The sequence below is a fragment of the Bos javanicus genome, chromosome 7 (genome assembly GCF_032452875.1).
Source record: "Bos javanicus breed banteng chromosome 7, ARS-OSU_banteng_1.0, whole genome shotgun sequence".
NCBI lineage: Eukaryota > Metazoa > Chordata > Mammalia > Artiodactyla > Bovidae > Bos > Bos javanicus.
In genome coordinates, this window is record NC_083874.1 from 9,392,456 (window position 1) to 9,406,847 (window position 14,392).

The 14,392-nt window shown below is 39.3% G+C and overlaps 1 protein-coding gene across 1 annotated transcript; it reads left to right on the forward strand.

Annotated features, from left to right (window-relative positions):
• Nucleotides 1-926: 926 nt before the first annotated feature.
• LOC133250505 (olfactory receptor 7A10-like) lies at nucleotides 927-2,359 on the forward strand. The gene has a single exon (XM_061421827.1). It carries the CDS (start codon nucleotides 927-929, stop codon nucleotides 1,923-1,925), a length of 999 nt encoding a protein of 332 aa, XP_061277811.1. The 3' UTR covers nucleotides 1,926-2,359.
• Nucleotides 2,360-14,392: the final 12,033 nt, after the last annotated feature.

The window sequence follows — 14,392 nt, forward strand, 5'->3', positions numbered from 1 at the left end:
TTCACCATTTCCTGAAGTTTGCTCGAACTCATGTTCATTGAGTCAGGTGATGCCATCCAACCGTCTCATCCTCTGTGGCCCTCTCCTCCTCCTGCCTTCAGTCTTTTCCAGAATCAGGGTTTTTTGCAGAGTCAGCTCTTTGCCTCAGATAGACAAAGGATTGGGGCTTCAGCCTCAGCATCAGTCCTTCCAATGAATATTCAGGGCTGACTTCCTTTAGGATTGACTGGTTTGATCTTGCAGTCCAAGGGACTCTCAGGAGTCTTCTCCAACATCACAGTTCAAAAGCATCAATTCCTTGGCCTTCAGCCTTCTTTATAGTCCAACTCTCGCATCTGTACATGACTACTGGAGAAACAATAGTTTTGACTATAAGGACTTTTGTCAGCAAAGTGATGTCTCTGCTTTTTAATATGCTATCTAAGTTTGTCATAGCTTTTCTTCCAAGGAGCAGGCATCCTTTAATTCCATAGCGCAGTCACCATCCATAGTGATTTTGGAGCCCAAGAAAATAAAGCATAATACCCCCCACCATTAACTGTCTTCTTCATACTAGATCGCTTTCTTCATAGCAACTATCTTTCAGTACAGTATGCTCTTTATCTAGAAGTAGGTCAGTCCTCAATTTATATTCCCCAAAACATGGCAGCATTTCTCATCTAAACTCCTCCATACATGACCATTTGGGGAGGAGGCTGGATATGGGCCATAAGTTGGTACTCAGAGATGGCACAGGGGATCTCTTGAAGGAGAAATTTTCATACAAAAAATTATGGATTTTAATTTTTGAATGCAAAATTGTAGAACTTCAACGTTGTTACAATTCCAATTTCAGATAAAACTAGTCATGTCATTTGTTTTTTTTTTTGTTTGTTTTGTTTTGTTTTGTTTGTTTTGTTTTGTTTCCAGGCAGTCACTCCTACTGCATGCAATTGGGGAATGATACAGAAATTTCAGAGTTTCTTCTTCTGGGATTCTCACAGGAACCAGAACTGCAGGCCCTCATATTTGGACTGTTCCTCTCCATGTACCTGATCACCGTGTTTGGAAACCTGCTCATCATCCTGGCAGTCAGCTCAGACGCCCACCTACATACCCCCATGTACTTCTTCCTCTCCAACCTATCCTTTGTAGACATCTGTTTCACCTCTACCACTATCCCAAAGATGTTGTGGAACATCCAGACCCAGAGCAAAGTTATAACTTATGAAGGCTGCATCACACAAATGTATTTTTTCCTACTCTCTGCATTATTGGACATCTTCCTTCTCACAGTGATGGCCTATGACCGCTTTGTGGCCATCTGTCACCCCCTGCACTACATGGTCATTATGAACCCTCGGCTCTGCTTTCTGCTGGTTCTGGTGTCCTGGACCATCAGTGTCCTGAATTCCTTGTTACAAATTTTAATTTTGTTACAGCTTTCTTTTTGCACTATTTTGGAAATCCATGACTTTTTTTGTGACCTCAGTCAGATAACCCAACTTGCCTGTTCTGACACCTTTCTTAATAATATGGTAATGTATCTTACAGTTGTGCTTCTGGGTGGTGGTCCCCTGGCTGGTATCCTTTATTCTTACTCAAAGATAGTTTCCTGTATATGCAGAATCTCAACAGTTCAGGGGAAGTATAAAGCATTTTCCACATGTGCACCTCACCTCTCAGTCGTCTCCTTATTCTTTTGTACGAGCCTGGGAGTGTATCTTAGCTCTGCTGTTACCCACAGCTCACACTCACGTGCAACAGCCTCGGTGATGTACACTGTGGTCACACCCATGCTGAACCCCTTTATCTACAGTCTGAGAAACAAAGACATAAAGGGGGCTCTGAAAAGATTCTCTGTGATGGCAAGTCTAAAAAGGTCAATTATTCTGGGTTTGGAGAAGTGCCCAAGATTGCAGATCTCAAAGTCTCAGAGTCAGTAGTTGTGATTTTTTTTTTCAGTGTTACAGCTCCATTTTTATTTATAAGATAGCAGGAGAATCCAAGACTCGAAGAGAAGAGTGTGGAGGAGTGCGTGGGGAGGGAGAAAGAGAGAGAGAGAGAAAGAGAGAGAGCACGTACGCATGCACGCGGGAGAGAGAGTCCGTGAGAAACCGCTTTGGCTCCTCTTTTACATGTTTTTTTTCCTCCACCTGGGCCTGCCCTATGCAAATTGGGCTTAGCCAGGAGTGCTGTTTGTTCTGTTTGTTCTGCCTGAAGTCTTCACTCTGGTCCTCGGACCTTCCTTGTCTTTGTGATTTTTTTAATCAGACTTTGGAAGTACAAGTTGCCCTGTTATTTATTTCCTAAAATTCTCATTTTTTACCAACTACTTTACACAATTTAATTGCCCACTTAATTACTCTACTCTGTCCAATATTCAACCATTTTTATTTCCTTCTGTTCTTTATTCCTATTTTTCCTATTTCATCCCCAAGCTTTGACATCAAAAAGTTGGAAATTCTCATTTATCTCATGAAACTGCTTGTGTTTATTAAGAACAATTTCTTTTAAAATGACAAATACCATCCCAGGTGATGCATCTTAGTTTTGCTAGAAGAATAGTCATGAGTTACCACTTGATCAGAAAAAAATAAATAAATAAATAAATAAACTACAGAGTTCATTTTTATAACATTGTGGGAGAGGAAAAACCTGAGACTACAATTTTTCACTTCTGGGTCCATCATTCCTTTTTATGGCCTGAACTGGTGTTCCTGATAATGTAGACCTTAACATAACAGTCTGTTTTATAAAAGATCATTAGGTTTTATTCTCCTGAATAGGATTCTATTCTTTTATCAGACTCTATGTACACATTCCCTACCATAGTCATTAGCAAAGCTGGTTATCAAATACAGATCTGCCAGTGTAGTCTACACAGAAACTGAAATAAATCAATTGACTTAATGTGATCTTCAGCCATATTATAACTTAGTCAGAGTCATATGATTTAATATGAATCAGAGATGGCATTGTATATAATTAAACAAATTTTAAATGATGCTTTGTATTATTACACATGCCATTTATTTTTAAGCTGTATGTATATTCATTAAAGTATGGAATATCAGTGTAAATGTATGAGGTGATTGATGAACCTGTTTTTATTTTTTCTTTTATTTATTTATTTATTTTAAATTTTATTTTATTTTTAAACTTTACAATATTGTATTAGTTTTGCCAAATATCAAAATGAATCCTCTACATAGAAAACCCTAAAGACTCCACCAGAAAATTACTAGAACTAATTAATGACTATAGTAAAGTTGCAGGATATAAAATCAACACACAGAAATCCCTTGCATTCCTATACACTAATAATGAGAAAACTGAAAGAGAAATTAAGGAAACAATTCCATTCACCATTGCAACAGAAAGAATAAAATACTTAGGAATATATCTACCTAAAGAAACTAAAGACCTATATATAGAAAACTATAAAACACTGGTGAAAGAAATCAAAGAGGACACTAATAGATGGAGAAATATACCATGTTCATGGATTGGAAGAATCAATATAGTGAAAATGAGTATACTACCCAAAGCAATCTATAAATTCAATGCAATCCCTATCAAGCTACCAACGGTATTCTTCACAGAGCTGGAACAAATAACTTCACAATTTGTATGGAAATACAAAAAACCTCGAATAGCCAAAGCGATCTTGAGAAAGAAGAATGGAACTGGAAGAATCAACCTACCTGACTTCAGGCTCTATTACAAAGCCACAGTTATCAAGACAGTTTGGTACTGGCACAAAGACCAAAATATTGATCAATGGAACAAAATAGAAAGCCCAGAGATAAATCCATGCACGTATTTTTTCTCACTCATCCTACTTAAAAATTTCAGGTGATGCCTACAGCTATCACTTTTTCCATTGTTCTAAATAAAACTTCACATCCATTCTAAATGTTGTCAGAAACAAAATAAGCAGTGAATGGGCAGTATCATCCACTATTTATCTCACATACACAAAGCAATTCCTTCAACTATCACGATCAAAACTGAATCATAAGAATGTGCTTTCCTCTATAGACATAAGACCTAGGGTCAGCCTGTTTTGTACACAAGCATGCATGTTCTTGCAAGCTCTCCTGGCTATCAGGAAAAGAACATCAATGAAGTCACTTTTTAATAGAGTTGTGTGGAGGGAAAACGTTGGATGAGAGTAATCGGAAATTCCATTTGCAAATGTTAGAACACAGTGAAATATAACAACCAATATATTATTATCTTTGTTCTTAATATCAATCCACTGATGATAATATTTGTTAGCAGGCTGAGTAACCATCCATCATAAAATAAAATATTAAAACATAATGTATTTATTATCAAATGAGATGGTATGGTTTGGAGTTGTTCCAAGTTACACTAGATTTCTTGTGAGTCTGTAATTAGCTGCCAGTCTCTGTAATTAGCTTTCAGTCTCTATACAGTTGGAGAAGGAAATGGCAACCCATTCCAGTATTCTTACCTGCAGAATCCCAGGGACAGAGGAGCCTGGTGGGCTGCCATCAGTGGAGTTGCAGAGTCGGACATGACTGAAGGAACTTAGTAGCAGCAGTGGCAACAGCTCTATACAGTACTTCTAAGGCTCACTCATGATCCTGTGCCTGGGTGTAGTGCTCGTCTCTCTAAAACCAAACTATGGACAGTTCATCCATTTCTATATCTAGGTTAACATAGTTTACAGGGGGGGAAAATGAGTTTGTCATAAATAAGTTTTCTTAAAGGAGATTGAGGGCCAAAGAATTGATGCTTTTGAACTGTGGTGCTGGAGAAGACTCTTGAGAGTCCCTTGGAATGCAAGGAGATCAAATCAGTCCATCCTAAAGAAAATCAGCCTTGAATATTCATGGGAGGACTGATGCTGGAGGTCCAATACTTTGATCACCTGATGTGAAGAGCTGACTCATTGGAAAAGCCCCTGATACTGGGAAAAATTGAGGGCAGGAAGAGAAGAGGTCAATAGATGATGAAGTGGTTGGATGGCATCACTGACTCAGTGATGGGAGTCCGACTCTTTGTGACACCCACAGACTATAGCCTGCTAGGCTCCTCTGTCCATGGGATTCTCCAGGCAAGAATACTGGAGTATGTTACCATGCCCTCTTCCAGGGGATCTTCCTGACCCAGGTATTGAACCCGGTGTCTCTTATGTCTCCTGCATTGACAGTGGGTTCTTTACCACTAGCAACATGTGGGAGTGAAAGTGAAAGTTCCTCAGTGTGTCCGACTCTTTGATTTCTTTTTTGATTTCTTCTGTGATTTGTTGGTTATTCAGCGGCATGTTGTTCAGCTTCCATATGTTGGAATACAGGAGATTTTCCTCCTGTAATTGAGATCTAATCTTACTGCATTGTGGTCAGAAAAGATGCTTGGAACAATTTCTTCTTTTTCTTTTTTTTTTTTTTGAATTTACCAAGGCTAGGTTTATGGCCCAGGATGTGGTCTATCCTGGAGAAGGTTCCATCTGCACTTGAGAAAAATGTGAAATTCATTGTTTTGGGGTGAAACGTCCTATAGATATCAATTAGGTCTAACTGGTCTACTGCATCATTTAAAGTTTGTGTTTCATTGTTAATTTTCTGTTTAGTTGATCTATCCATAGGTGTGAGTGGGGTATTAAAGTCTCCCACTATTATTGTGTTATTGTTAATTTCCCCTTTCATACTTGTTAGCATTTGTCTTACATATTGTGGTGCTCCTATGTTGGGTGCATATATATTTATAATTGTTATATCTTCTTCTTGGATTGATCCTTTGATCATTATGTAGTGTCCTTCTTTGTCTCTTTTCACAGCCTTTGTTTTAAAATCTATTTTATCTGATATGAGTATTGCTACTCCTGTTTTCTTTTGATCTCTATTTTCATGGAATATCTTTTTCCAGCCCTTCACTTTCAGTCTGTATGTGTCCTCTGTTTTGAGGTGGGTCTCTTGTAGACAACATACATAGGGGTCTTGATTTTTTATCCATTCAGCCAGTCTTTGTCTTTTGGTTGGGGCATTCAACTCATTTACGTTTAAGGTAATTATTGATAAGTATGATCCCATTGCCATTTACTTTATTGTTTTGGGTTCAAGTTTACACACCCTTTTTGTGTCTCCTGTTTAGAGAATATCCTTTAGCACTTCTGGAGAGCTGGTTTGGTGGTGCTGAATTCTCTCAGCTTTTGCTTGTCTGTAAAGCTTTTGATTTCTCCTTTATATTTGAATGCGATCCTTGCTGGGTACAATAATCTGGGCTGTAGGTTATTTTCTTTCATCACTTTAAATATGTCTTGCCATTACCTCCTGGCCTGAAGAGTTTCTATTGAAAGATCAGCTGTTATCCTTATGGGGATCCCCTTGTGTGTTATTTGTTGTTTTTCCCTTGCTGCTTTTAATATTTGTTCTTTGTGTTTGATCTTTGTTAATTTGATTAATATGTGTCTTGGGGTGTTTCGATTTGGATTTATCCCGTTGGGACTTTCTGGGTTTCTTGGACTTGGGTGATTATTCCCTTCCCCATTTTAGGGAAGTTTTCAACTATTATCTCCTCAAGTATTTTCTTATGGTCTTTCTTTTTGTCTTCTTCTTCTGGGACTCCTATGATTCGAGTGTTGGAGCGTTTAATATTGTCCTGGAAGTTTCTGAGATTGTCCTCATTTCTTTTAATTCTTTTTTTATTTTTTCCTCTCTGATTCATTTATTTCTACCATTCTATCTTCTACTTCACTAATCCTACCTTCTGCCTCCGTTATTCTACTATTTGTTGTCTCCAGAGTGTTTTTGATCTCATTTATTGCATTGAAGTGAAGTGAAAATGAAGTCACACAGTCATGCCCGACTCTTAGCAACCCCATGGACTGCAGCCTACCAGGCTCCTCCACCCTTGGGATTCTCCAGGCAAGAGTACTGGAGTGGGTTGCCATTGCCTTCTCCTTATTTATTGCATTATTCATTATATATTGACTCTTTTTTATTTCTTCTAGGTCCTTGTTAAACCTTTTTTGCGTTTTCTCAATCCTTGTCTCCAGGCTATTTATCTGTGATTCCATTTTGTTTTCAGGATTTTGGATCATGTTCACTGTCATTATTCGGAATTCTTTAACAGATAGATTCCCTATCTCACCCTCTTTTGTTTGGTTTGGTGGGCATTTATCTTGTTCCTTTACCTGCTGTGTATTCCTCTGTCTCTTCATCTTGTTTATATTGCTGAGTTTGGGGTGGCCTTTCTGTATTCTGGCATTTTGTGGAGTTCTCTTTATTATGGAGTTTCCTCGCTGTGAGTGGGGTTGTATCGGTGGGTTGTCAAGGTTTCTTGGTTAGGGAAGCTTGTGTCGGTGTTCTGGTGGGTGGAGCTGTATTTCTTCTCTCTGGAGTGCAATGGAGTGTCTAGTAATGAGTTATGAGATGTCAATGGTTTTGGAGTAACTTAGGCAGCCCGTATATTGAAGCTCAGGGCTGTGTTCCTGTGTTTCTGGAGAATTTGCTTGGTATGTCTTGCTGTGGAACTTGTTGGCCCTTGGGTGGTGCTTGGTTTCAGTGTAGGTATGGAGGTGTTTGATGAGCTCCTGTCAGTTAATGTTGCCTGGAGTCAGGAGTTCTCTGATATTCTCAGGTTTTAGACTTAAGCCTCCTGTTCTAGTTTTCAGTCTTATTTTTACAGTAGTCTCAAGACTTCTCCTTCTATACAGCACCATTGTTAAAACATCTAGTTTAAAGATGAAAAGTTTCTCCACAGTGAGGGACACCCAGAGAGGTTCACAGAGTTACATGGAGAAGAGAAGAGGGAGGAGAGAGTTAGAAGTGACCCGAATGAGATGAGGTGGAATCAAAAGAAGAGAGAGAAAGCTAGCCAGTAATCACTTCCTTATGTGCACTCCACAGTCTGGACTGCTCAGAATGTTCATGGAGTTATACAGAGAAGAAAAGAGGGAGGAAGGAGACAGAGGTGGCCAGGAGGATAAAAGGGGGAAATGAAAAGGAGAGAGAAAGATCCAGCCAGTAATCAGTTCCCTAAGTGTTTTCCACTGTCTGGAACACACAGAGATTCACAGAGTTGGGTAGAGAAGAGAAGGAGGAGGGAGGAGACAGAGGCGACCTGGTGGAGAAAAAAGAGTGCCCAAAGAGGGAGAGAGCAGTAAAGCCAGTAATCTCGCTCCCAAGTAAAAATGGGTACTGAAGATTGGGTTCTTAAAGATACAAAATTGATAACAAATACCTAAAAGCAAAGATTAAAATTCTAGAGTAGAGGTTGGATTTTCAAAAATACAATATTAAAGAAAAGAAGAAGAAGAAAAAAAAGTCACAAAAATTATTTATATATATATATATATGAAGTTTACTCTAAAAATAGTCTTTTTTAAAAAGTAATAGTGGTTATAAAAATGAAAATTAAAGGAGTAATAGAGGACTTAAAATTTTTAAAAAGTTTAAAAAAAATGAAAAAAAAAATGATCGTAAAAGTAGTAAAAATATATCTAGGACTTCCTCTGGTGTTGTTGTGGGCAGTGTGGGGTCAGTTCATTTTCAGATAGTTCCTTGGTCTGGCTTATATTTCTCAAGATCTATAGGCCCCTTCCTATGTAGTCGGTACTAACTACAGGGTTTTAATCTATTGCCCCGGTCACTTCCAAGATGGTTCCCTCTGTTTTAGCTTCTTCTGTTTGCTGGTCTCTTCAGTATCTGATTTCCACCCTGACACAAGGTGGGCAGTGGTGGACACTTTTTTAGGCTCACTTGTTCAGTCGGGCTGTGGGAGGGAGGGACGCTGCAAACAAATAACACTGGCGTGTGCTCCCAGTGTTTCAGCCACACTGGGCCTGCCCCTGCTCATGGTGTGTGCACCCTCCCTGCCCACACAGCACAGGTTCTAGGTTGCTCTACTGGGAACTGTCTGAGGCCGGCCCTGGGCTGCATGCACCTCCGAGGTCTAAGCCTCTCAGGTTCAGGCACTGGGGTAGTCCTCAGAGGCGCAGACTCTGTTGGGCCTGCGTTTTGTGCCCTTCCTAGCTCCGAGCAGCTCAGGTGATGAGGTCTTTGGCGAGCACTGTCACTGCGACTTATTGCCTTTCCCATCCCCGCCGCTCGGTTTTCTGGGTGTACAACCGGCACACCTTCTCAGACCAGAACCCCAAGAAGTCTTAGTTAGCAAAGAAGCCTGCTTGCAATTTGGTAGATAATGTCTCTCTGGGGCTGCGATTGCCCCCTTCCAGCTCTGGCTGCCTGTCACTGGAAAGGGATGGTCTACAGCCAGCTGGTTCTGTTCAGCCCTTTGTTCTATGCGCGGACCTGGCGGTGTCTTAGGGCTTTTCGCATGGTAGCTATCACACAGTCTGGTTTGCTAGCCCAAATTAGTTTGCTCTGATTACCCTCGGGGCGTTCAGGCCTGATCCTTACTCTAAGCAATGCAGCCTGTACCTCCCTGCCCAGCCCCTGCTTGCTAGTGGCAGGTGGAGGCATCTGTACTGCTTCTCTGCTGGAGGAGTTACCGTTGGGCTCGTAATCTGTGGGTTTTAATTATTTACTTACTTTTCCTCCCTATTATGTTGCCCTCTGTGCTTCCAAGGCTCGCCACAGACTCAGCAGTGAGAGTGTTTCCTGATGTTTGGAAACTTCTCTCTTTTTAAGACTCCCTTCCCAGGATGGAGCTCGGTCCCTACCTCTTTTGTCTCTCTGTTTTTTTTTTTTTTTTTGTCTTTTATATTTTTCCTACCTCCTTTAGGGGTGCCTGATGTCCTCTGCCAGCATTCAGAAGTTGTTTTGTGGAATTTACTCAGTGTTTAAATGTTCTTTTGATGAATTTGTGGGGGAGAAAGTGGTCTCCTCATCCTATTCCTCCGCCATCTTAGGACTGCCTCTGTCTGACTCTTTGAGACCCCGTGGACTATCGCCAGACAGGCTCCCCTATCCATGGGAATTCTGCAGGTCAGAATACTGGGCTTTGTAATCATTCCCCTCTCCAGGGGATCTTCCCAACCAGGGAATGAATACAGGTCTCCTGCGTTGCAGGCGGATTCTTTACCTTTTTAACCACCAAGGAAACCGGTGCCACCTGAGAATCCCATTGAACAGGGTAAGGAAAGAAAATTTCATATGACTCCCATCTCCTCTACCCCAAGTCTGGACATCCCAGTGAGAAGAGAGACACCTCAAAGTGGGGAAAGAATAGTGAAGTGAACATCTGTACTTATAATTTGGAGTAACAAGAAGAATATGTGCCCAACGAACAGATATAGGGAGCAAAATTCTTCATAGTTGCAAATTCAGTGCTTAATGAGACACCATTGTTTCTTTTGGGTGTTCAAAGCCTGACTCAGAGACCGGTATTTCACGCCTTCTTGCCATCTTTCCAGGGGGAAGATTTCAATCTCTACCATCAACCATCCAGGGGGAATTTGTGATTCCTCCTGGAGACTGTCCTCTCAGAGATCACAATCCTTGAGTCTGAAAGCCCTGTAGACATTGTAGGAGTGAATCAGAGAGAAGGAAAACCAAGAATGTTTGAGCCAATCCTCCCTAAATTATGGCCCCCAATTCACTGTGATTGGTTGCTTGTTTGCCTCATTAATTAATTTATTTATGATGGATAACAAAGAAGTGAATACTGTACTCAGCAAAGCAAGGTCAATATTGAAAATTAAACTGAAGTGTGTGTTAAGTTGCTTCAGTCGTGTCTGACTCTTTTGATCCTGCAAAAAGTAGCCCACCAGACTCCTCTGTCCAAGAGAATGCTGGAGTGGGTTGACATGCCCCCCCCAGGGGATCTTCCTGACCCAAGTATCGAACCTACATCTCTTACAGCTCCTGCATTGGTAGAAGGGTTTTTTTGGTTTTTGTTTTTGTTTTTTTGTTTTTGTTTTTTACCATTAGCGCCACCTTGGAAGCCCAATTAGAAGATATAATGGGAGATGTAAAGTGCTTCTGGTAAAAGTGGAAAATAAGTCTAAGGATTGCCAAAGTCCAGCTCCAGCAGCCAGGGATTCAACCTGAAGGGGTGTGTGGTGTCAGCGAGAAACTGAGGCAGCCTCTCTTCTGTTTTCTTGGACTGCCTGTTTATTTCAAGCTTATGATTCTCTTGTATACTTTTACAAAAGCATTAGGTCAGAGGTTTGATATGTTTAGTTCCCATTGACCCAGACTTATTTTTCTCCAAAAATCATTGTTGCCCCTCAAAAGGAGTTCCTTCTTCAGCAATTCTCTTATCTACTTTTTCTCATGTGTCCTTGTGAATACATTGTAACTCGTGCTAATGTCTGGGCTGCATACCACATTCCTCAGTTTATTTATCTTTCTAAGTCCTGTTTGCCCCTAGTACCCTAAGCTCATTCTTTCTTAGAAAGGGCTTCTAGCTAATAATATCTCTAAAGTCCCTAATTTCTATAAGCTATAGTAGAATATGCTAACATTACACCAATCCTTAAATCTTTAGCTTCTAACTATTTTAATTATTCCTAAGCCCTAAATTCAGCAAACTCCTTTGTCATAAAACACTTTTCTCACAAATGGGCTTCAGATAGCAATCCCTCCCATGGCCTCAAGCTGTGGCCTGCGTGCTCACCCTGGAACAGTCTTCTGTAAAAGTCCTTGAACAAATGTTGATGATTAACTTTATCAATTATTCTTTAGAGCAGCTGCAGAAGGCTTTATGCCTTCTTATGCTCCTCTCAAAAACAATAAGCACCTTAATATTCTCTTCAGTCAACTCAGCTGAGGAAAGGGAAAAAACAAGTCAGAATCACAAAGCCTAACTCCTTCATATCAGGTCCATGCCTACAGAACAAAGGGAGGGGGTTTAGGGCCATGCCTCTATTTTGTCAGTAATGCCTAACGTGGCTCCTGACAAAGGATCTTCGTAATTAACTGGAGTAGAGAAATATCCTTATTAGCAGAGGAGGGAATACACAGTGAAGTGGTGGCATTCTTTTTATTTTAAGAGATGGTGCATACTTGATTGTATATTAATGAGAAACACAGACCAAAGAATTCTTGAAAGGATTCTCTTGCAATAGCATTTCATTAGATATGTTTCTCATGGTATCCTCTCAGTGTGGATATTCACATGAAAGAAAATTATATAATATATCAAGCCAGACATGGTAATGACCTTTACTTTCAAATTATTTCATTATCTGTGAAGGTGAATATATTTGTGAGTTTGTTAGATATGTACTTTCTCCATTGTAAATTGTCTATGGGAGTCCTTTCCTTTTGTATAATGATGTCATAGTTTTTCTACTGCCATTTTTCTTCACATTCATTAAAAAAAATCAAAAAGGGCTTTCTGTTTTTTTCGTTGTTTTTTGTTTTAACCAACTAGCTATTTTACATTTGGTTCATTTATATATGTACAGATTTTTTGTTGAAGAGGGGAATACTAATTTTCTAGAGTTATTGGGAAACATCCCCTCATAAGTCAATGCTTTGAAACTCCATGGGACCTAGTAAACACAGGTTATCATTCTCAGATTTGGAGAAAACGTTAGATCAAGGTTGAGATTAGGTGTAATGAGGTGAGACTTCTGGAAGGCAAGTGAGTTCATGGAGAACTAAGAATAGACTGGATTCACCTGATTTCTACTAATCTGGTCTCTTGGGAACAGAGACTCAATAGCAATTATTTTCTTTGTGTTCAGGTCAGCGTCCCATGGGGAAATTATGAACTCAGAAGTTGGGACAACAGTGGAAACAGTGCCTAAGGGAGCAGCCTAGGGAGCTATAACTATCTCCTCTGCTGTAATTCCTTAGTGTGTTCATTCCTGGTACTGGAGAGTTGCTTTTGGAGTTTTATCATAGCTCAGGAACCAAGGCTTTGCTCCTTCCTGTTGGCTTGTCTGGAAACAGAGTTTCTATCTCCATTGCTGATCATCCAGACAGCAATTCAGACATCCATACAGAGATTTTTCTCATAGAGACATTATCCAGGTACATCTGAGAACTCAATAAGTAGGTGAGGGAAAAAGTTTCAGAAAGAAATGAACCTGAACACTTTTACCTAAGCTCACATAAGAACCAGACCACTCTAGCCCTAAGACAAGAGATTGCCATGTGTCTATGCTAGAAAGACTAATTAACTGATAATTAATTCACTTAATGTGGTAAAAAGAGAAGTGTCTTCTGAACTTAGAAATACAAGGAGTATTGTTGCAGCTAACTCATGGAATAGAAAGTTCAGCTTAATGAGAATGAAGAAGGAATTCGAGGCATAGTGTAGTTCCCGTAAAATTAGAACATGGATGAGGATATTTACAGTTAAGGGGAGTTGTATTATAGAATATTAGGTTCAGAGTCTTGTGCAGTGAACTAAAGGCAGTTTTTAAATGCTTAAGATGGGATGTATTTGAGCATTTATTTACTAGAAAGACTCTTTTTTTTTATTAGATAGTTTGTTTTTATGATATTGAGCCACACGAACTGTTATCACATTTTAGAGACTAATCCTTTGTCGGTTGCATATTTTGTAAATATTTTCGTGTTTTGCATCTTTTATTTTCATGTTTGTCCATGTATCATGTTTATGTTTGAGTATGTTTGTGTGTTGATTAGAAACAGACTAAGGGAGGTGAATATTTGTTTGAATTGATGTCCCTCATGTTGGATATCCATATAGATTACAAATTGTACCTAATATGAAAAAGAGTTATGCTAACAAGCTCTACGTTACAACTATTTCATTACTGAGAGGTGGGGAAGCAACAGTGACACTTGAAATGTAGGGGAAAAAATCAAATTCACCTCATTGGCAGTGATAACCATTCATTTGTTAACAGGAAGGAACTATTCTATTTGCTTATTGAATAAATCTGTTGAGCACCCCCCAGACAGTGTATACTACTCTTTTACTACATAAAAGAGAACATTAACACTTATAATGGTTCCATTGACCACCCGTGACAAAAAACTAATATATGGTACATACAAGATTCAAAACTCAGTTTTCAAAAGACCAGAGTCTTTTCATATGGTATCATTTTAAAAAATATTTCACCATTTCAATTTTTTTAATGTACAATGGTTATTGTACCTTGCATATTTTCTATTTTAAATTGAGAATTTATTTCCTATGACCATTACTCTAATGGAATGTTTAATCAGTAAAGGCTCATAACATTGTGAAATGTTGTTTGTTTCTCTGGAGATTAAATTGTGTGTATGTTCTTCCGGATTTATTAGGTATTCTGGGCATTGATGAGATATAAGTGGGGTTCGAATATTGCCAGAACCAATAAATTTTTTTTTTCTCATCACAATTTCTCAGGAACCACGTGAGTATTCTAGATCTTTTCATCTACTGATGTGTAGGTCTCTCCTCTGTTTTTAAATTGACTTTTATATTTTCTTAAATACAGGACACAAAATGGTCATATAAATATGGATCTTCATGTTTACATATCCATGGGAGGCTTACCAACTGGAAT

Bases quoted from the DNA above. Each gene is read 5' to 3' on its own strand.
- LOC133250505 (XM_061421827.1), top strand. From the start codon at position 927: ATGCAATTGGGGAATGATACAGAAATTTCAGAGTTTCTTCTTCTGGGA.